We start from the raw sequence: 23,481 nt of genomic DNA, 5'->3' as shown, positions 1-23,481 counted from the left end.
GCGATAAATTCTCACACAGAGCAAACGCATAGCAATAGTCATGATTGCCGGGCACAAGCGTGAGTTTACGACCACCATCAAGGATCTGGAACAGCCCGGCGGGCAGTCAGTGACACCAATTTGTAAGCGCAAAGCTTTAATAGTTGCTCATAATGCGTTCGAAATTTGTTGCCGCAGGCGCATTGCAGCAGACCAAAAGAAAAACAAAAAATTTCCAACCACATATTAATGAGTGTTTGTGTGTGTGTTTTTGTAGGCCGTCGCGGCAGCGCGCGCAACGAGGCAATAATGATTTGTGCATTGTTAAATCGGCACCAATACGTTTCGATGGCGATCACGTTTTTAATTATAGCAAGCGACTGCAAAGCGAAAAGAAATTGAAATGAGCAAAATGTTCGTTTGGTCAACGAAAATGCAGCGCAACAAAATGTTGCAAAGAGCGCGCTGCATGCGAGCAAATATTAGCGAATAACAAGTGCGCGCGCGTGTCTCCACTCCTCGGAGCTATAAGCGCGTTAGCTTTTCATGCCTTGCGCTTGCAATGCTAAATTTGTTGTACAAATTTTTTGCAAACAACAACCAAATTTCCGCGAGGATAGAAAGCCGCACGGTTGAGCGCGCAGGACTATGGTGTCTCGGCCATAAAAATTCCGCGCTTGCTCGTGCAGCCGTGCAGCTTCGTTGTTGTTGTACGAAATGGGCTTAGCAGCGCACCGTTGATTGATAATGCATGTTGTTGCTGGTATTTTGCCTAGCATTGCTATGTCAGCTGTTGTTTCTTTTCTTTTGTTGTTGTTGTTTTTGCTTTTGTTGTTTCTTGTAATTGTTGTTGTTGTAGTTGTTGTTTTGATTCGGTTTACCATGTTGTTGTTGTTTTTGCTTTTGTTCTTTTTATTGTTGTTGCTGTAATTATTCGTGTTGTTGTTTGTTGTTTTTATTCGGTTGGCCATGTTTTTGCTTTTGTTGTTGCCGTTTTTTTCTCTGCCGCTGTCGCTGCTTGTTACGTCTGCTTCAATCACTTTTAATTTAGTTGCCATAAAAAATTTTATTGTGTGTGTTGGATTATGGCATTTTTAACAGCGCTTCTCTTTTCCACCACACCATCATTATTAAGCTTTATTTTGTCGCTTTTTTATACGCTTCCTTTATGCGCTGCAACTCTTTTTTATCGCTTTGCCAGCGCGCCGACTACAATTGCTTTGGCAACATTGTTATCACTGCTATTGTTTTTGTTGTTTGTTTGCTTACTTCCACGCTAACTGCGGGCTTCGTCTTCGTGCACTCGCCGGCCGTTAAAATCTGTCACATAACTTCAATAATTTATGGCAAATATAGCTGTTGATTACTCAGGCCAATTTGATTTGGCATTGTTGCTGTTGTTGTTGTTGTTGCTGCTGCAGCTGTTGATGAGTCAAAAACTGGCGTGTCGCATGTGAGCAGGAAATGCTTAATGCGTTATTGTGCGTCTAGCTTAGCGGAAAATAAGTGCAAATTAGCTGAGTTTCATTGAGTTTTAAGTACTGCGCGTTGCAGGTTTCCTAGAAGAAATTGAGATTCAAGAAATTGAGCGCGTTGGCTCTGTGCTCAGCGCAGATTTCATGTGCCATCATGCGACTGCATATTTGCATTTTTAAGTCAATAGATAATTACTAAAGTTTTCAAGCAAGCATTGACTTAATTAGTTAGCGCTAAAGGGTTTAATAGAGTGAGAAGAGATCTCAAAGGGACGCTTCTAAGAAAAATATAAAAGAGAGGAGAGCAAGCAATTTTGAACTAATGAATAGTTCAGTCCCAAAATCATTGTCAATATGCTTGTTATTGTTGTTTTAACTGTTATCTAGTCCCCGATGTGGTGGTACCCTTCAGGTTGGTTGTGATTGATAGGGTCGGACCACAGAGAGAGCAATGTTAGATGAGTGGAATTCGCTGGGCATGCAACGAGATCATCAGAGTCATGTGAGAACTCATTGCATACTAGGCATTTATATCGTAAATCGGTGCCAATTTTAAGTTTAACCTACTAAAGTGTCTAACATGAAGTTGCGCAAAGGTCACTCTAGTTTCTCGTGGCAACTTGAGTTTTTCGACTGCAATGAGTGGTGGTTTGACTCTAATTACGCCATTTAATCAAGAGGGAGTCCGTGAAGGTGTTGATGTCTCCACTGTGAATGATGATCAGTGCGCGCCGAAGTTTTTTTGTAGCTCTATTTCTTTTGCATAGCCATCACGGGCACGCTTGCAGAAGTCCAGACGCTGAACCCAATTTTTGACGGGTTCGTAGGAAGTTCATTAATCGTCGCTGACTTGTTGACATAGACCACAGACTTCACTTCACCCACAAGAAATAGTCCATCGGCGTCAAATCGCTCGACCGTGATGGCCAATTGACTGGGTCATTTCATGAGATAACACGTTCACCAAACCTTGTTTCAAATAAATAGATTGTGATATTCGCTGTGTGGCTTATGGCGCCGACCTGTTGGAACCAGATATTGTCCAAGTTCATATCATCCGTGTGAGAGACTAATTTGGGTCTTCCTAAATTTATGCGCTAGCGGCAGCAATATTTTCGACACTACGGGCACTTCTTTGTTTCACTGGCACATAAACATTTTGTAATTGGATGTAGCGCTCTTATAGTTGAGGCCACTGACTCCGAATTTCGGTAGTAAATTTTAATAATTTCGACTCGTTGTTGGATCATATATCCTTCCATGATGAAATGGCAAAGCTCTCTGAAGAGAAGTGTCAAAAAAGACGGGAAAAAGGTCCCCATCGATCCACTTTTGTCGGGTCCCTATTGAAAAACCTATTAAAACCTTCGGGTTGTTGACAGTCGGAATTTTAAGCCCATTCACTATGATATTAGGATCCAGTCTATACTTCTTCGTACAGTTTGTAAATATGGTCGCTGTGGATTTTCTGGGTTAGAGTATCAACCTCCTTGAAGAGAAGATTTTGTTGGGGAGAGTGTCATGCTCCTTGAAGAGACGGAGCTAGAAAGGTCGCAGAGATAGTTTTTAACTTTTGAACATATGTGATCCGTTCCTCTGCCTGGCGTCATAATCGTTCAAGCAGCTGTGTGTGAGGTTCAATTCCTACGACAGCCAGCTCTACAGGCTTGACCTGGATTTTAGCAGGCCAAGGGCTGTTATTTTGGCGATCTAACTCCGTTCGGATCGGTAAATTTTAGGTTTTCTGTCAATCTGGTATCTGCTAGTAGTACGCAGCTAAAGTTTTGTTTGTTGATTTTAACCTTTTATTTCAAATTTAGATGAAATTGTTTAAAATTTTAAAGTCAAAATTAATCATAAGACACTCGTAGTGTAGAAGACAAGACACAAAAGCGAAAAAATGACTTTAAGATATAAAAATTTGTGCTTCGATATTATTATGGAGCAGCTACGAAACAACGAACCTCATAGTTGACAATATTGTCTCTAGCCTACAACAACAAGAATCTCATATGAGCAAAGCTAAGCTCCAACTTTGCTGAGTTTCGAATTAAGCTCATCTCACTAAAGCACCTGTCGCCGCTTACAGTCATACCAAGCTACGCATGCGCAATGAAACGACACAACGTGGCGCAGCCGCAACTGTCATACGCGCCGGCAGCAACAATAATTTACGAAAACTAAACAAAGCATTAATTTCTTTCAAAATTTTTTGCGCTTTGCACTTTTTCTATGCGCCAGCTCGTTTTCAATGCTTTGGGCGCAATGCTTTCTGTGTGCGCTTAATTTTTGCCAACGTCTATGTGTCTTGCTGCATGCCCCATGCAATCCGGCCGGTGTCAAATGCTACTGAAATGCTCATTTCTCATTTCCTAGCAATTTTCTGCACGCGCTTTGTTTTTGCTTTTTTCACAGCACTGTAGAGGTGAGGCAGTTTCTTTCGCTATGCGAAAGGCTTTTTCTTTCGTTTTGAAATATTTTGTGCAGCAAGTACCGCTACGCCGATTGCTACCAAATAATTTGCGCGTTGTTGCAAGCGGACAGCGGCAACATCAGCTGCCACACACTGCACATTGACACTTCAAGTGCAACAACTTGCTGCGTTCGTTTGCATACGTCCGCGGCTGCTTGTCACGGCCAGTTGCGTTGCTTGTTGCAAGTTGCATATGCGCGCGAATTTGTCATAGAATCGCTTCATTTATCTTTGCTGTGAAATTAATGTTTTGCACTTTTTTGCTTTTCCATGCTCATTAGGCATTTCGCTTGGCCTTGCTTCTTAGCGCTGATGCTTTGTTTACACCAATCCATTGTATGTGGATGTGTGTATGTGTGTGGTTGGGTGCAAAGTCTACAAATGCTTTTTTACACGGCTGCAATGACGCCTGCTAACCGTTGCTGGCAGTCTTCTTGCTGCCTGACTGCTATTCTTGTTGCGTTGTTGCTGCATTTGCGTTTATTGAAAAATGAGTTGGATTTGATGAATCGATTGCTACTAGCGCAACAACTTCATGCGCTAGCAAACGAAGATAAATATGCGACTTAATGCATAAGCGTTAATTTTCATGCATGTGATATGACCTCTGCATGTGTGTGCGTGCGGAAAACTGCATTATATGGCTGCACCGAATATAGTCGCTTGCCAAGTGCAGAGTTACTATTGGTCGTTGATAATTGTATTTGCAGAGTTTTTTTTCTGAAAGAATCGAAAACTCCATTAAGCATGATATATTAATCAGAATTGAGGTGCTTAGTTTAAAGGAAATTATGTTTAGTGTCATACTTCTTGGTAAAACTTATTCTTGAACTAATTGCAAATTATTTTAGTAGCCATGTTCGGGAAAATGTAGAAGTTCACGCAAATGAGAAAAGTTCTCTGAGCACCATTCACTTGGGAGCGGCCAGAAATGATTCTTTTACATATGGCTCAAGCTGCTCACGACTTCCGGCCTTTGACCAAGTATCCTCTGGATAGCCAAAAAATATTCGTTTGAAGGCGAGCTAAGGTGAAAAGGCGAATCATCGTTCCCAGGTTTGTGCGCTGGGTTTGGAACCCGCCAATGTAAAAAGCCACCCCCAACGAAAAGGACACAACAGCCTTGGATGAGAGACACCCCTTTTGATTGTTTTATGAAAGATAGCATTTAAATGGAATAATTAGAGCGAACCTGTTACAAGTTGGCCAAATTGGAGTTCTTTCAACACGTTGTAGAATGAAAATATTGTGGTCGCGAGGAGACTATGTGGCATATTGAAAATATCTCACAAAAATTAGAACTATTGTAAACAGACTTTGTATTATGATCCAGCGCCTTCTATTATGATCAGCTCTTCCAGTTTGTTTGGTCTTGAACTCAGAAAAATCAGCTCTTATACTGAAGAAACCCTTCCTAATCTTCTTCTACTTTATTGACGTACACAGTTGCTCTGTCTTTTCGCTGTTTGGCGCCAATTGGAGATTCCATGAGTAGCCAGGTCCTTCTCCAACTAGTCTTTCTAATGAAGTAAAGGTTTTCCTCTTTCTCTGCAGCAATAATGCCTTCCCTTCAAGAGAAAAGTGAGAAAGCGGCGAGGTGTACAGTAATAAGTATTCATACTGATGGGCTTAAATTAGATAATTGACTAAGATGTGGTGTCTTTTCAGTAAAATTAGATACCAGGATCGCCTTCCGACTACCAGACCACCACAGTGTCTTCCAATATTAAAGCAATCAAGGAAAGCCTTCCCGTTCTGGCAAGGGTGTTCACAACCAGCAAGATATTTGTATTCCCGTATACAGATATTCCAGCGGCTTTAGAATCAATGCAGTCTCTTAGGGTCACAACTATTGGCCGAGAGTTACTTGATGATGTCGTGGATGTTACAGATACATTTTTTGTTGGACTGGCGAATTTCTTCACGAACACAGGGTGATTCAGAGGGGTGATAATGGGAGTTAGAATATTTTAGTTCCGGTGGTTTTACAATGAGCTTCCTAGAGGGCAAGGGGCACCGTGTAAAAATGTTTCTACTTCGTCTTTTTTCAAGCAGCAATCTGATAAGATTCTCAACCTTATCAACTGTATAGGTGAGCTTTTAGTTAAAGCGTTGTACGTTTCCAGCCACACACCGAGCGCGCTGAAGTAACTTTTACCTATACAATGTCACATCGAAAAAAATTGTTGTTGTTGTAATATTTTTGCTATTATTGTCGCTGCAACATGCTTCGCCAACATTTAGCATTCCAATCGGCGCAACAGTGCTCGCTCCACGCTACTCCACTTCTCTCATGGGCACCGCGCTCGGCTCTGCTCAGCTTAGCCCTACCATGCCATCCGATTCTACGTTCACAGCACGCGTATTCTGATGATCGTGATCGCCCTTATATCGTGATTTTTATTAAGTGCACTCGCTAACCAAACGCTGCTGCTTTCGCTGCCGCTGATGGTGGTGATGGCATTGCCAATAATAGCAAGAACAACAGGAATGTTAATAATGCTAGATATAGAAAAATATTTATTGTGAAGGTGGTGTTATTACTAAGTTGTCCCTGTGGGTATATGTATGTATGTATATCTGATTATACACCAATACATATATACATATACTTATTGAGCTTGGTTTCAGCCTTTTCCCCGTAAGTTGCAAGTTATTGTTTGTTATGGCTTTGAGGCGAATTATTGGTTTCATTCGCCACCATTGTTGATACAAGCGACTTTTACTTTATTTTACTTTAACAGTTTTTTTTACTAAAGACTCGTCTTTCACGCTGATAATAAATTTGGTAAGTGCTTTTGGAACTTCTTATAGGTATTGTATATATATTTTTTTAGTTCATAAAATATTTGTTAAATATAAAAAGTATGAACTGAACAGGGATATTGGTCTAACTCCAAGAATTTTCTACGTGCTGAAAAGTAGGCTACGCGCTTTTACTATAATACCTGAATATAAATATATAAAATATAAAACATATTAGAAAATATTAAATGATATGTACTGAATAAAGATATTTTCCACCAGCAAGAATATTTTTCGCGCTGAAAAGTAGGCTATGTACTTTCCCTAGAATTTCAGTATATTGGAAGCAATGTCACAGACATCTGACTTTCACTAGATTTTCAATACAGGGTGTCCTCTTTGTTGGAACTAATGTCATATATATTTGACTCACACTAGAATTTCAGAACATGGTGTCCTCTTTGTATTGGAACTAATACTACATACATGTATTTGAAAAGTAAAGAAAAAACCAACCTTTTGCTACTCAAAGACCTTATTGTGTGGTTTTCCAAATAGTCGCAGTTTAAGAAGTTAAAGTTTCACTCCATCATTCCTCAATTAATCTGTCTAAAATAGCCAATAGCACGCACTCGCTGCAATTACTTAATATACCCTGGATTGCGACGAGCTGAGTCGGTTTAGTCATATCCGCCTGCCCATCTCTTTGTTTATTTTTGAGATATCGCTCTGAAATTTTAAATACTTTCTTTTCTCTCAAAAAATCTGCTCATTTGCTAAAACCGCTGATATCGGACCACTATAATATATCGCTGCCATACAAACTGAAGGATCAAAATCATGTCCTTGTATGAAAAACTTTTTTAATTTACAAGATATCTTGGCGAAATTTGGTCTGGATAATTGTCGCAGACAGGGGTATAATCCACGTAGAAATTTTCCGGATCGGACAACTATATTGTATAGCTGCCATACAAACTGAAGGATCAATATCATATTTTTGTATGGAAAACTTTTTTATTTACAAGATATCTTTGCGAAATTTGGCATGAATAATTGCCTAGACCGACGCTATGATATCTAATGAAATTTTTTAGATCAGACTACTATAGCATATAGCTGCATACAAACTGAACGATCTAAATCTTGTCTTTCTATGGAAAGCTTTTTTATTTTACATGATATCTTCATAAAATTTGGCACGAATAATTGTTCAAGACAAAGGTTCAAACCTCGTAGAAATTTTCCAAATCGGACTACTATAGCATATAGCTGTCATACAAAGTGAACGAGCAAAATCGAGTTTTTGTCTGCAAACTTCTTTATTTATGAAGAGTATTCTACCCTTGTTGCAACCGCAGTTAATGTACTTTCTTACTTAATGAATTCAATTTGTCTTGCGCCAAGCGCTAGCCACTCTTCCACCTTCTCAGCCGCTTTCCACCGCAGTAGCGCCACTCATTTGCTTATGGAATTCAAAATCACGATTATTAATTTGTGCCACATTTCCTGTGCCCGATTCCGCTACGCAACGCAAAAAATGCTTAATTTTTGAATTTCATTCTTTTCTTCTTCTTTACAGCTTTTTGAATGTTTGCACAACTACTTGTCCGCTTGCGCTGCGAAGCGCTGTTGTTGTTTTGTATGCGTGGCGCTGTGTGAATGCCACAAGCTGCATTCATTAACTTGCGCAAAACAGCATCGATTTGCAATTTACTCCCTTTTTATGATCGTACTTACTTGCACTGTTGCTGTTGCTGTTGTGTTTGTAGCCACTTCACTTCTTTCACATGCAATGCAATGTGATTATTGACTCCGAATCGGGTGGCAGTAACCGTTAATATGCTTGCGTTGCTGCCGTTGATCCGTTAGCTTGTTGTTGCTGTTATTGTGCAACAGAAAAAATAACCGAAGGGCATAATCAAATGCCAATCAGCAGCGTAAAACACAAATAACATGAAATTGCTCGTTTTCACCGCTTGCACACGAGCGTAAGTGGCTCTTTAGGCCGCTGCATGTGTCTGAGCATGCGCGCGTGTGTGTGTGAATGTTGTGAGATTTCTTTGTTAATGCTCAGCTTGTTTGCGTAGCCTGTTTCAGTGATAATATTTCGCTTGACTTAAACAAATAGCGTTAAAGTAATTGATTTGTTCGATTTAATTGGATCGCAGTTTCGGTGAAATGTGCCACAATGCGCCACAACGCGCCAACTGTGTGATAAATTGTTTGCAATTGTGTTAGTTTTGTGCTTCGTTTTTTTTCGCTTTGTGTTTGATTTGTTTTTGTTGGTTTTTTTTTTTTTTGCTGAATGTCTGAAATATCAGCTTTCGTTGCAGGAAATGTTGGCAATTAAAGGGAAACATTGCAAAAATCTCAAAACGGGAAAATGTAAGCGGAGTTGGGGCAACACTGCTAACAGATGATTTGGCAATGTTAGCGTTTGTATGCTCGCAACGTTATAGCAGACAGTGAAAAATATTTTAATTAATATTTTTTTTTTAATTTGTTTGTATATTATTTTATTTATATTTTTTTTATTTTTTTTTTATTTTCAATGTACGTAAACTGTGTTTCTTCAAAAGTTTGCTAAAATTTATTCAAAAGGAAATTAGTTCGAAACTGTTCAGTTTACTTGAAAAAGATACTCAAGTGCTTGTGAGTTTCAAAAAATCTTTTTATTTTGAATATTTTTCATTTTCGCATCTCATATTGCAATCAAAAGATAAAGATAATTTATTTTTTATACATAAAAAAATCTTATTTCTTCTTCCAAATGAATTTCAAGCCCTTCAATGTAATATCCGTTCGACAAAACGCACTTTTGCCAAGCGTTGTCCAGTCCTCGAAAAAGTCAGTTTGGGGAATTTCCACTAACTATTTCGATAATTTCTTGTATTGTTGGATCTGAGATAATTCTAAACGGAAAACACTTCCTCACCGTCAAACACTTTGTTCAGGAAGTCCTCTTGGATAAGATGTGTCGAAGATAGGAGTTAAATGTGGTGGGGGAATTTTCTGTAAGCAGCTCTCCCTCAATCTTATTTTTAGGCTACCAGACCACTGTAGTAGACACACTGCTACCGACAACAGAGTGGTAATACCTGCGCTGAGCCAGACTTGTTTGAGTGCCCGGTCACAGCGGCATTGCTGGCAACTGCAAAGCCGATAAGCTAGCCAGAGGATGTACCCTTGCCCCGCTCACATTGGAATTGAACGAGTTGGATCTCCATTTTCATCTTGCTTTTTAGCACAGGATCAATGAACCTATAGTGCGCATAGCAGGCGTTGTTCCGTCGGACCTGAGTTGCCAAAGTTGTTTGGAAGTAGGCGAGGTTGAACATCCAGGCCCTTTCTCCTCCAATGACCAGTTTTTTCATGACGGAGGTAGAAACATCTCGGTGGTACTACCTTCGGCGAAACAGAAGACTTAGCAAAAATTGGCATTCGACTTCTCAAGCCGTTTTATGATCAATTATATATAAGTTTTAGATACACAACGGACCTGCGTTCTAAGCTTTCCAAGAGAGATCCTTATTAGGGTTGACCTCAAAATCGTGCTTAATCTGGAGCTAATTCTGGCGATCGAGTACAGGATCAATATTATCCAAAGTTTTTCTAGATGAATCGACGAACCCAAAGTCCCTTATTTTTATACTCTAAACAGGGTCTATACACTTTGCCATGAAGTTTGTAAAACCTAAAAGGAAACGTCAAAGATCCTAAAAAATGTATAGTATATATACAATGTATATATATGTATATATATAAATGACCAGCATGTCGAAATGAGCCAGCGCAGCCAAGTCTGTCTGTCTGTATATATGCGAATTAGTCCCTCAGTAGTTGAGGTATCGGTCCGAAATTTTGCACTTTTTTCCCCAAGAAGCTGCTCATTGCTCGGAACCGCGAATATCGGATCACCAAAGCATATGACAGCCACACAAACTGAACAGTTGACAAGGTATCTTCAAGAATTTATGCATATTCATTAGTATTTGAGATACGCGTCGTTTTGTGAGGCTCTAAAAGTGAATTCTTCGATTCTTACTATGTCTGAATTTATTGAACAAAGAAGTACAATAATGCACCATCTCATACTGCATTGGTTATTCGTGTTCATTTCGCCACATTTTCAACTAATATCGTGCCGTAACTACCGCATTCGCCTGATTTACCTTCGTGTAACTTCTGGCTGTTCAGCAAATTCACATGACCACTCCGAGGACACCGTTGTGACTCAATTGAGGATATAAAAGCTGAATTGAAGAAGGATCTGTTGGCCATGACGACGAAGGACTGAAAAATTCGTTGGCATAAGTGTTTTGCAGCGGGAGGGGATTACTTTGAAGGAAATGAAATGGACAAAATTCATCTTTCAACTTGATCACAGTAGTAGTTCTTTAAAATAAGACCTGAATTTTAGAGAGAAGCATATCTAAAATATTTTAGTTTCTCTATCTGATATAATTAGTAATAAATGCACCTCATCAACAAATAGTCAAGCTCTAATCGATATAGTGAAAAAATTACCTAAGAATGAAGAAAAAACTTCTATTAGCTAACTTCAAATCGAGTTGTAATCACCACCACGCCAGTTAGCCAGCCTGCAATCATACAAAATGCCATTAGTACACATTTTAATATATTTTTATTTTTCCCCCAACAAGCGATTTAAAATTGCCTACGCTAAGCCCGCCAGATCAAACGATTTTTCAGCTCCGCAATTTTGAAGCGAAACCTCACACAGCAACAAGATTAACAAGCGCTCATATAACGTAATCACACACATCGCCTCGAAAACGCCGCCGAGCAGCGCTTAAGACGCCACCTTGTTAAAAGCGCCGCGGCCGCTAATGTGCATGCCGTATCATAAATACATTGCCATGTGTGTGTGTGTCTGTTTGCCACAATAAAAAATCAATTAGAGCAGTGGCGATAACGTAAAAAGGGTGGTACGCGCCGAGCAGCAGTTCAAATAAAAGTCCAAATGATAGTAATGAATACGAAAATAAATGCGCAAAAAAGTGGCAACAAATGCTCAGACCGCCAAATAATGCACTTGTGTACCCATGACACCGCTGTATATGTGTGCGTGTGTGTGCTTGTGGTGGTTGCAATTGTGCTGCGGCACTAATGTTGGCGACCACACGGTAACAAGATGAAAAATTACTTTAGGGCGTCAACCAACTTGTCACTCACAACATGCCGGCGAGGCGCGCGGCGTGCGGCGCGGTGACTACGGTGTCTTCGGCAAAGCAATCGTTGCATGCACCAGTGTCGGCGACGCCTTAAGTCTTTCGTTTGTTTCGTTGGCTGCGGCTTTCTTTTCGTTTGCGATTTTTCAATTTAGCTCTGCCTGCCATTTTTGCTTTGTTTTGCGTTTCTTCACTACTCTGTGCTGCCACTTAGTCTTGTTATTCGGCCGGTGATGTGATCACTGCCGATCGTTTGGCGTTTGGCGTTTGCGTTTGGCGAATTTGTGAATTTGAGAAGGTGAATGGCGTGCATAGCGGCAAACCAGTCAGTCAGTCAGCCAACCAAAAACACAGCCCAGACTCGGATGGCTCTCAGCTGGCCAAGACGCAGGAGGGTGTGCATGCGCAGCATTGACCACGACACATTGGCAACATACTGTGGCATGTGTTGTTTGCATGTGTAGCGCAGCTTATTCAATTAGCTACGCGCTCGTCACAAGTCGCAATCGTTAGGCGCGCTGGTGGCAAGCAGCAAGCAGCAGGCGCACAAGCGCACAAACCCTGCCCGCGCTGGCTTTAATTCAATTTGCATTGTTTTTGTGTTTATTGTTGTTTTTATTGTGTTTGCACACTGTGGCAAATGCCTTGCTCTAACGGCGGTGTTGTTGCCGCATGCGTATGTGGCAAGGGGTGAAGTGCGTGGCCTAATGAGTTTCTTCGCAGCTGTGCCTGGAATTCCCGAAAGCTGGCCACGCAGCACTAACGAAATAAAAAATGTGGCAGGTTTGCTTTAAAATGCGGCTGCCACCCCAATGTTCGCGCAAGTGGCAATGAAAATTAATAATAATAATCATATGCAATGCGAACTTAGCCGCGAGACAAGTTTTAATGTTTCGGCTGCCACCAATGCCACTGCTGCCAAACGCGGCATTGTTGCAGCAAGTTGTGGCATCACTGCCGCTAGTGAAATCTGCGTTCTGCCACTTTTTCATGCCAGCGCAAATTGTCGGCTGCTGCGTCTGCTGATGATGATGCAACGCTGCGGCATTTGCTGCTGCTTGCTCATGCTACAGCAAGTGGTTGCTACTGCGCCTAATGAGTGTCTGCCATTTTATTATTTTGCAAGTGGTATCATGCAAATGTGTTTTTAATGATAAACGCTGCAAATGTTTCATGTGCTCGTCTGCTAGATCGCTGAATTGCTAAGCTGCCAGTGTGCAGAGTCAAAGTGGCAAGCAAACAGCACATCCATTGCAGCGATCGTACGTTACGGCGGCTGTTGCACTAGCATAAATGCGTAGATATTAGTCTAAGCTGCTGTCTGCGGCAAGCAGCGAGGTGCGGTGAGAGGTCTACGCTGCAAATGAAAACTTTTGAAAATGTGATTTATGCAACTTTCAAGTGATTTTCGCACGCAATCGCTTAGGTGAAGTAACTTGAAATTGAAAGAGCGCGAAACTGCTGCGGCTTTATTAAATATATTAATGTAAGCACTGTATAGAATGTAAGCGTCAAATTGGCGATGATAGTACTTTAGCAGCATTCGTATAAACTATTGACGTTTTAAACGCAGAACAATTGAAGGATTGCTGAAGTTCGATTGTTTGATCATTCTGAACGATCTGGTCTGTCAACAGGATCAAAGTGTCACGTATCAAGTTCCATTATTCAACACTTCGCATATTGTAAGAGAAACTTTTCACTTGTCAAAAGAACCAAATTCCTTGTCAAATATCCAAGCAGCCATAATTTGTTGATAAGTTTATTGAAAGTTTAGGAAACTCTTCACGTTAAAAAGTTGTTTACTCAAAATAAATTCCTTACAATAAAGTCGTCACTCTTTCATTATCGGTATAAGACTCATCGGATCCCAATATTGTCGGCTCATTAGCCCTGAGAACGGGTGGCTGTACTTGAAAGGTGCGCTCGATCGTGAGTTGTACGATAAATGTGTGTTGCAGTTGCTCTGCGTATTCTAGATATTTTTCCCGCATTTTTTTGTGGTGCGCATTTTGCTAATTCCCGACAGTTTACAGCTTTCCCAAAGCTTTAAGCCACTTCTGAAACCTCTTTAAGTTCATGAGAAACTATTTTATTAAACGCAGAAGTAAGAGAACATATAGAACATTCTAATAAACTGATTTGTTGGAAGTATTTTGAAACTACGAATGTTGATTTATATTGTTCAAATTATCAACGGAGTTAAAAAAATGTTGCACAGCGACTTTTCTTAAAAAAAAATAAGGAAAAATAAAAAAAAAACATTGGTTGCACCCTTCACAAATAAAGAAGTTTTCATACATTCGGATTATTGAGTTTGTATGGCGGTAATATGCTATAGTAGTTCGGTATCGGCGCTTCTTTGGGCAGAAATAGATATGTTAAAAGTTTCAGATTTCAAATACTCAGGGTATAAAAAGAAAAAAAATAATTTGAACCAACAAAGGTGCGTTAATAAAGCATTGCTTTTTGGGAAAAAAATACTGCTGTAGCCAAGATTTGGACTCTTCTTCTTTATTATGGTAGGCGCCGCTTACATGGCTACATGGTCCATTTTTTGGACTCTACACCAGGAAAGTCAGCCATCAAAGGTTGGTATGTTAAGTTAAGAAGTGGTGAAATGAACACCGCAGACGATGGACGCAATAGACGCCCAAAAGACTTTGTGACCAACGAAAACATCAAAAAAGTTCACAAAATAATTTTGGATGACCATTAAGTGAAATTGTTTGAGATAGCAGGAACTTTAAAGATATCAACTGAACGTGTATACTATCACATCATTCACGAATATTTAGGTATGAGAAAGCTTTTTGCAAAGTGAGCTCATTTTTGACAAAAACCAACGACGAGTTGATGATTCGTTGCAGTGTTTGGGGATGTTCAAGCGTAATAAAAAAGAGTTCTTGGATCGACATGTGACAATGGATGACAATTGGATTTATTATTTCACTCCGAAGTCATCCGATAAACCCGCTCCAAAGCGTATAAAAATGCAATAGTCGTCTGGCGAGGTTATGGCATCTGTATTTTGTGATGTGCATGAAATAGTTTTTATTGACTGCCTTGTGACAGGGTATATGACGATGGTCCTTCCCATCAACTATTACATAGTGTTATTGAACCGTTTGAAGTACGGAATATCCCAAAACGGCTGCATTTGAAGGAAAGACACCAAGACAATGTACCCTGTCACAGTCAGTGTCAGTGAAAACGTTGGTAAAAATTCATGAAGTGGACTTCAAATTGCTTTCGCGTTCACCGCATACCCCAGATCTGGCTTCCGGAGATAATTTCCTGTTCTCAGACCTCAAAGGACTGCTTGCTTGTAAGAAATTTTTGACGAATGACGAGGTGATACCAACAACTGAGGCCTGTTGAATTAAAGGACATTGGGTACTGCAAAAATAGTTCAACAACTGAGGCTTAAAAAAAATTATAAAATTTTTTAACTAAATCTATTCTGTTATAAATATCAACAAGCATAAAAATCTAACCTAACAAATATTGCTATACTGACAGATAACTATTATTTTTCAATGTAAAGGTTTGTCTAATTGTCCAAACAAAATTAAGTCAGTCAGCGTTTAGCTCTAGCAAAACAAACTAATGTTTCAGTTGCTTATATGCATTATTACTTATGTACTTATCTACTTACACATATATGTACACACACACACACATTAGCACAATAAAGCAGAGTTGCATAACCGGTGACTTCAAGTCCAGCAAGTGGCCATGCCGCACTTAAGTAGCTTGAGTTTGTGTTTCACAGCAGCTACAAGTGTGTCACAACGCTTAGATTTATCAGTTGGTCTGACTCAATGGCAAGGAACTGATGCCGTTGGCTTAGAGACAGCTTATCGTTACGCTTAGAGCCGAAGCCGGACGACGCACATAGCTGACTAAAGCACTGCGCTACTTCACTTGATGTGGCGCGCTGCTCTGTTCATTGTGGCGCGATACTCTTGTTATTGTAGCCCACTACTGTTATTGTTGTAACGAGCTACTCTTTATTTTTGTTGTAGTTAAGCATAAGCGGTTCTCGCAGCGGTTATCCATGTACGCCTGCCGCACACAAAGCAGTTATTTCCTTTTCGAGCGCGCTTTGACTTGAAAAAGTCGTAATTATATGATTACTTCAATAACAATTTTCAACACACAGTGAAACTTTTGCACTCGCCACAAGGCAGCGCAGCATAATGCGCGCATGTGCAGCACCTTTGTTGCTATAACTGCTTTACTGCATACACACAACTGCTTAAACGTGGCAGCCGGCATTCGGAAGTGGGGAGTTGGCAGTCGGCTGCGACGCGCCTGACTCTTCAGCTGCCAAACTTACGCGCGCTGACTGCTTGATGCGGCCTGTAGGGTGTACGCTCACAACTGCAACGCTGTAAAATAGGCACGCATGTTGCATGCCACAGTCAGTAACATAGAAGCAGCGCCAGCTCGCTTCTATTACTCGTTGCATCTTCTTTTTTCTTTTCTCTTTACCAAGTTTTGTTGCGGCTTGCACTCGTAGCCTGTATCTGGCATGTTGCACATCATCACACCCATGCTGTTGACTACACTCACACGCACATACTTGCGCTAGGCGTACGTTGCAGCAACATATTGGTGTTTGCGGCTGTGTGTGCGCATCGTTTAGCTGTGCTTTTTTGCGCCGCGCCGCAATTGTATTGGCTGTGATTTTATGGTTGATAGCAGCAGCAGCGGCAGCAGCTCACTTTTTTGTAGAAGCGTTTAATTGAATTAAAAATGTAGCTGCCACTTGGTAAACGGTGTAAGTGTTGGCGTTGTTGCACTCGTCTGCTACCAGCTACCAGCTACAGCGCGCTGTGTTCAGCAAACTTGTTGTTATTGCTGTTATTGTAACAGCCAACCATTTCAGCGTGCAACGCAAACCCGCTCCACTACACAAATGCTTCTTTCCTTACTCTCTTTCTCTCTTCGGCCGCCATAACACTTTCTCACTCACACACTTCGCTGGATTCATTGCAACACTTAAGCGCATGAGCGTGCGTGTGTGTATGTGTGCGGAGGCATGTTTTCTGCCTGTTGCAACAACTGGAGGTTACTGGTGTTTAGCTGCTTTTTGCTCAGCGCACTTGTAAAGCAATGTTATCGTAGCTGATGCTGCTGTTGTGCGCGTTGTTGCCATTGTTGTTGTTGCTGTTGTTGTTGCGATAAAATGCGTTAGTCGTACATGCAATATATGGTTATGATTACAATTAATTATTTTATTGAATTGTCATTATGGTGTCGGGCACTGCGCGCATGCGCACACAACCACGCACTCAAACAGGCACAAATATACCACACATATACATATACATGCATATACACATGTTCCTACTCGTATGCAACTATTACTTCTAATATATATGCCAATTCAGTTTATTAGCTTTGATAACGTGTTAATGCCACACTTAATAACGATTTACGTTTACAACGCGCCACAAATTAATTCAAATAATCTCACAAGTCTAGTCTTAAGCTCTCTATAATTTATTGTCATATTTGTTACATTATTATACAGTTTATTTCCTTTCTTGATTTTATTTGCATTACTCAATCGTATCATCTCGCTTGCAGGTCAGCGTCCGCGTGTTGGACAAGAACGATAGCCCGCCTGTGTTTCGTGACACGCCGCTCTCTTTCAATGTCAGCGAAGACTTGGGCGCTGGTCATCATATCGCCACCATACGCGCCTCCGATCCCGATACGTTGGGCTCGCTCACCTTTAGCCTGATTGGCGGTGATGACGAAAAGTTTCTGTTGGAACCTGAGACCGGGCGGCTGTACTTGAAAGATGCGCTCGATCGTGAGTTGAAGGATAAATATGTGTTGCAGTTGCGTGTAGCGGATGGTGTGCAAAGCACCGATACGACAGCAGACGTTTTGGTAAGTTTCGGTTAGCGAAAGAATTAGAATAGAAGTTAAAATATCATTTAGTATCATTTTATCAAGTTTATCATATGCCTCAAACACAGAAATCTCATCTAAAAAGCTCTATATTTTTCTTTCCGTAATATTAACTCATGCTTATATGCTTCTCTTGTTGTTGTAGCGGCGGAATTCTGCCGAGTTGAAAGTGCTTGGCAGAATAAAAATCCGGGTCCGTTCCAGTAGCATGGGCCCGACTGTCGTGAAAAAGGTTCTCTATGCTTCTCATTTATCTTTCTGTCGCTCTTTTTTTCCTATCGCCAAGATTATGGCGATTCCTTAGACAAATCTCTATCAAAGTTGTAGTCTACTTTACACATGAAACTTTACAAGATTTACAGTTAGGTTGCTTATATATATCCAAAAGTTTATTTTTGATCTAATCAGATGATTTCTTCTACTTAAAACATTTGAGGAAACATTTAAGATAAAGTTGAAATGTTTTATTAGGAGTCTTAAGATTTACATTTTTCTTCTGTTTGGAGCTTTTTGAGCTTTTCGTTTTATATCAAACCTTAAAAAAAAACTCAAATAATTTGCTCAAAATATCGAGGTATAAGCTTTTCTTCTTCTTGGAGCTTTTGGATGAGTTTTTCTATTTTAAGGTTTTAATAAAACACTTGGGATAAAATAAAAAAAATAGTTATATAAAGGTTTGGGATTTAAAAAATGTTTCAGCAAGTAGCTTTTTGAGCTTTTAAGGCTTTGAATCAAGCTTTTAAAGTAAGCGCCAATAATTTGCTTTTCTTTTTGTTTTTCTTCTGAAGGATAAAACAATTTTCCTCCCATAGCTTTTACTGAAACTTTCAAAGTAAATCAAAAATAATTATCCGCTTGGAGCTTTTAATGAAACAAAGTAAGGCAAAATTCCAAGTAAGGCAAAAATAATTATCCTCACGGAGCTTTTAGTGGAACTTTCAAATAAGGTAGAAATAATTTATTTAAAGCCTCGATAATAGACTTTTCTTCTTCTTGGAGTCTTTCAAGCGTTTACTTCTTAAAATCAAAATTTCGAAGTATGCTCAAATAATTTATTTGAAAGCTATTGAGCTTTAAATACTATAAAGCTATTTTATTAAAAGCTCTTAAAGCTCATTTTAAGAATATTATTTTAACTTTTTATAGCTTTCAAAGCCCAAATAATTTTCTTAAAATGGGCTTTTAGAGCTTTTAATGAAACTTCCAAAGTCTCAAAATAAGAACTATTTTTCTTGAAGCTTTTTGATATTTGAGTCAAACCTTCAAGAAAGCTCAAATATTTTTTTTTTAATATCAAGGTATACACTTTTCATCTTTTAATGAAACTAATAAACTGAGACTTAAATAACTTTTTTAGAATATCTTTCTTATTGTTATACTTTTCATCTTCTTGGAGGCTTTAGAGATTTAAATGAAGCTTTTAAAGTAAGGCTCAAATAACTAATTTAGAATATCGAGATATAAATTATTCTTAATCTTAGAACTTTGGATGAAATTTTCATAAAAAAGCTTAAATCGCTTGCTGTTAACGTCGATTTACTAATTTAAAAATCATCTGTATTCAATAGCTTGCAAGAATTTTTCGCTCGAATTTTTAGCAAATTTTTTTCGCAGTGCTTTGTCGAGATTTTCGTGCTTGATATTTGTTACACCTCGACTTCATTGCAAAACAAACTGCCTTTTGCGCCTTTTTACTTCCTCTAGATTTGCTTTTTCTTATTTATTAGGTTTTTTTTTGTTTTTGCTTCTTGTATATAAGTAAGTGTTTCTTGGGTTTTTTGTTTTCGTTTTTTTTCGTTTTTGTATTTCACTTTTCTTTGAGGGGGTAATTTGATGCCTCGCAACGTGTTAAATAAAAACGCCTCAATGATTACTTGAATGCGCTTCCCTTTTACTTAACACCAGTGCAATAGCTGGGCTCTATATGTGCGCTGTTATGTCCTATGTTAAGCAGCGGCATGCAAACACATACCGTAGCCTTGCTTATGGTTAGTTTCGGAATTTTGGTTCGCAGAGCCAAAAACGAGCAACGAGCAGCAACAAATAAGCAACCAAAACGTATGGCAAAAGAGTGAAGCGAAGCAGCCGATACTTGCCTCTTGGCGGCGGCAAACTTGGAATACTTCAACGCTTGCGCTGCTCAGGAACACAAAGACGCGTCGAGGAAGGGAGGTGGCGGTATGAGCAGTAAAGTGAGAAGGGCGTAGCATTTTTGTTATAGAACTTGAGCTCTTTTTAAATAAAAAAATAAAAATCAGAATATGGATTACAATACAATAGCAACAACAAATGCTGCAAACCAAACTAAGTTAAAGCGAATAGCGAAAGCAAATGATGAATAAAGCAATCGCGTTCGTTCTAATAAAATTGAGACGAGAAAATGTTAGTAAATAGCTTAGGTGTGTGTGTATTTTTGTATGCATTAGGTACTAACTTCCAGGAAAGCTTTGACAGTTGGCTTTGTAGCATTTTCTACAATCTTTTTTGGTATGTTTTTTTCTTTATCATGTTGCTTTGTGTCAAAAACATTTTAAATTTCACTCATTTTATGCCGTTAACTCTCTCCCACAACCATGAAATGAGTCTTGGCGCAATTTGTTCACTTTGACAAAATGTTTGGACTGCCTGCTAAATATTTCGCAGCGCTTTTGCTGTCTCGTCTTCCTTACTATATACATACATACATGTTGTATATGTTGTTGTTGCTTATGTGACGTCGAAGTGGTGCCTACTGAAGTGTTTATAACACGTTCACTTTGGCATATCATCATCATATTACATATTAGCGCTACTCCAAGCATACACTAACAAAAATAGTAGGGTCTTTGTTGTTTTGATGAAGCATGAAATGTGAAAAAGATTGTAAATTGGTTGCGGGAAAGAAATTTTGCACAAATTTTTCTGCGAACAAGCTGAAGTGAGCTTTGGAGTTTGATTTGTCCTGTGCTGGGCTTGTAAACTTGTTTTCTTTCTTGGCACAGCACCAAATTTTGCCATTTATACCAGACAACCAAACTATTCATACCAAACAACCAAAATATTTATACTAAATATCCAAACAATTTATACCAAACAATCAAAATATTTATACCAAACGACAAAACTATTTATACCAAACAACCAAAATATTTATACCAAACTTTATAACTTTAAAACTTTCCAAAATACGCACAGTTCGAATATGAATCATTTGTGTATAGTCTGTTGAGACTATACGTTCATATACCACAATGAAAAATATTTGAAAAACTATATGGAGTTCCTTCTATCAATCATCTTTCAGTTTATTTTTATTTTTGAGTAGCAATTAGACATCAGTTTTGAATATTATCAAACGTAGGATCTGTAGTTTTGTTTGAATGGTTAATTGGTTGATAGAGCTTGGGTTGAGCGCCAGACTGCTGGCTGTCTCACTTAGGCCGTCATTAGTGCTCCCGCGTGGTAACCAAGTTAAGCCTTATCCAGCAACTGAGTTGATTTGGAAAAAAACTGACTATCTACATTACCCCAAAGTAGATTTTTGGTATGCCCTGTATTGCTGCTTTTCCAAGATCTAAGGTGTCCATTGCTTCAAACAATCCTTGAAGCAACCGAATGGTCCAGACAAGCTAGTCCCCAGCAGCGCTCGAGCGAGCCAGCTGCCTTTTCATATCCTTCTATGCACACAAGTTCGGCCTGAAGGAGTTAAGTTTGAAGCTGTCTGCTGAGTATGGATTACTGTAGAAGGGACCTCTTCTGTTCCAATTTTATCTTTTGATGCGTCAAATAATATGTAGATTTTTCCGTTGGAATTGTCGACTAAAAATCATTGGTCCAATCTTTTCTAATGACAAATGAAAACGTTGTATTAATTTCCTCGTGGGTCTCCTCTTCTCTGCCAGCTTAGACCGAGTTCATTAACAATATGATACCATGCCTGTAGTGACGACGCGTCTAGCTCCAATACCCTAAAATTATGAATTGGCTGGTCGTAAGTATTGCCTTCATACTTCACTTTTATGTATTAACCGGATGTGGAGCATAACCTCCACAGCCTTCTTGATGTAATTTTCATAGCGACAGTAATCCCTAGCGAGTAGACCCGTTGCACCTGCTCTAGAAGTTTCGATAATGCCACCATATTATCGTACGTTAGTAAGAGGCGGATGACGCTTTTGTAGAGCCAATAGAACATGTTAAGTCGTTAACCCCATTTGATGCAATGGTTGTTTTATGAAGGGCTTCGGAAGCCATTGTCTTCATATAAGTTTTTAAGAAGGATAACTCCGACATATTTACTGGAGCTCGAGGGTACAATAATTATGCACCTTAAGGAGGGGACATTGGCCTGCCTCATAAAACTGATAGTCGCCATGTTAAGCAGGGCCATTCTATATCATTCAACATCAAATCGAGAAAATTATTTTGATAACCTTAACTTGGATTTTCTGAACTGTTTTCTCTCTTTGCAAAGTCGCACTGCTTCATGTTTGTAGGAACTAACACATCCACAAAATATACGAGAGCTTAGAAGCTTTCCCGAAAGCTTTTTACGATGAGCTTTTATAGTCATAATTTTTCTAATAACTTCTACTTGTACTTTCTGAACTGCTCTGTCTCTCTCTCTCTATAATTTTTAGTTTTGCAAAGTCGCATTTCCTGATGTTTGGAAGAACCCAACAATCCCCGCCACATCGAGAAAGTTTTCTGGTAAACTGAATTTGCATTTTCTCTCTCTCTCTCTCTCTGACTTTCTATTTTCTAAAGCCGCATTGCTTCATGCTTAGAAGAGCTCAACAACCCTCGTAATATCTTTGAGAGGTTAAAAGCTTCCCTAAAAACTTTTTACGATGAGCTTGTATACCCAGATAAGGAAACTTCAAAGACCCTATGAAATATATTTATAAATGATCAATAAGAGTCCAGTTAGCCGTGTTTGTTCTGTCTATGTACACATGCGGAAACTAGTTTCTCAGTTTTTGAGATATCGATCTGGAATTTTGCACACGTCCTTTTCTCACCAAAAAGCTGGTCAGTTGTCGAAACTGCCGATATCGGACGATTACAGCATATAACTGCCATACAAGTGGCCGATCGAAAGCTAGTGCTTGTTTGGAAGAAGGTATATTTTGTCGTTTTTAAGGGTACTACAGCTTTACAGATGTAACCGAAGTTAAAGTGTTTCCTTCTTAACTTCCTAAAGTCGCTTAAATGAATGTTTAGGAAAACTCAACAATCCCGCAATATCTCTGTGAGCTTCAAAGCTTTCTTCAAAGTGCTAACGGCCATTTTACGTTAAGTTTTTTATATACGCATTGCGACATTTCTTTGAAAATCATTATTATCGCCTATAAATGCCATTAGCTTGCCTTTTAAATATCTAAACTAAATTTCTTGAGAACTGCGTGTTTTTTCAATTACACTGAAACCCCGCCTGCCAACGTTATGAAACGTGCAATATCTTGTATAGACTAGCACTTGTTGAAAATTTCGCACGGAACCCTAAAACATGCCAAGGAATTTCAGAAATTTTCACCTTTTCTAGCAAATCATTTATTTGCCTTTTGTATTTCGCTAAAATTCATGCGCTCAGCTCAGCTGCTCTTTGACTTGGTCTGTTACCTACCAGGTTAGGGCATCCCTGTCGCATGTGACCAACATGGTCAGCTATGTTGCACACATGTATGTACTTGTATATATGTACATA

General features: G+C 39.3%; 1 protein-coding gene across 1 annotated transcript in view; it reads left to right on the top strand.

Annotated features, from left to right (window-relative positions):
• Positions 1-23,481, top strand: part of LOC120767678 (cadherin-related tumor suppressor) — a 262,952-nt gene that overhangs the window by 179,922 nt on the left and 59,549 nt on the right. Inside the window, exon 3 of the mRNA XM_040093853.1 lies at positions 17,466-17,774. Coding sequence (XP_039949787.1) covers positions 17,466-17,774 — 309 coding nt within the window. The remainder of the gene's footprint in view (positions 1-17,465; positions 17,775-23,481) is intronic.

Source organism: Bactrocera tryoni, chromosome 2 (assembly GCF_016617805.1).
Source record: "Bactrocera tryoni isolate S06 chromosome 2, CSIRO_BtryS06_freeze2, whole genome shotgun sequence".
NCBI classification, from domain to species: Eukaryota; Metazoa; Arthropoda; class Insecta; order Diptera; family Tephritidae; genus Bactrocera; species Bactrocera tryoni.
The sequence above is the reverse complement of the archived record's forward strand: the minus strand, read 5'-3'. Positions and strand labels throughout refer to the sequence as shown.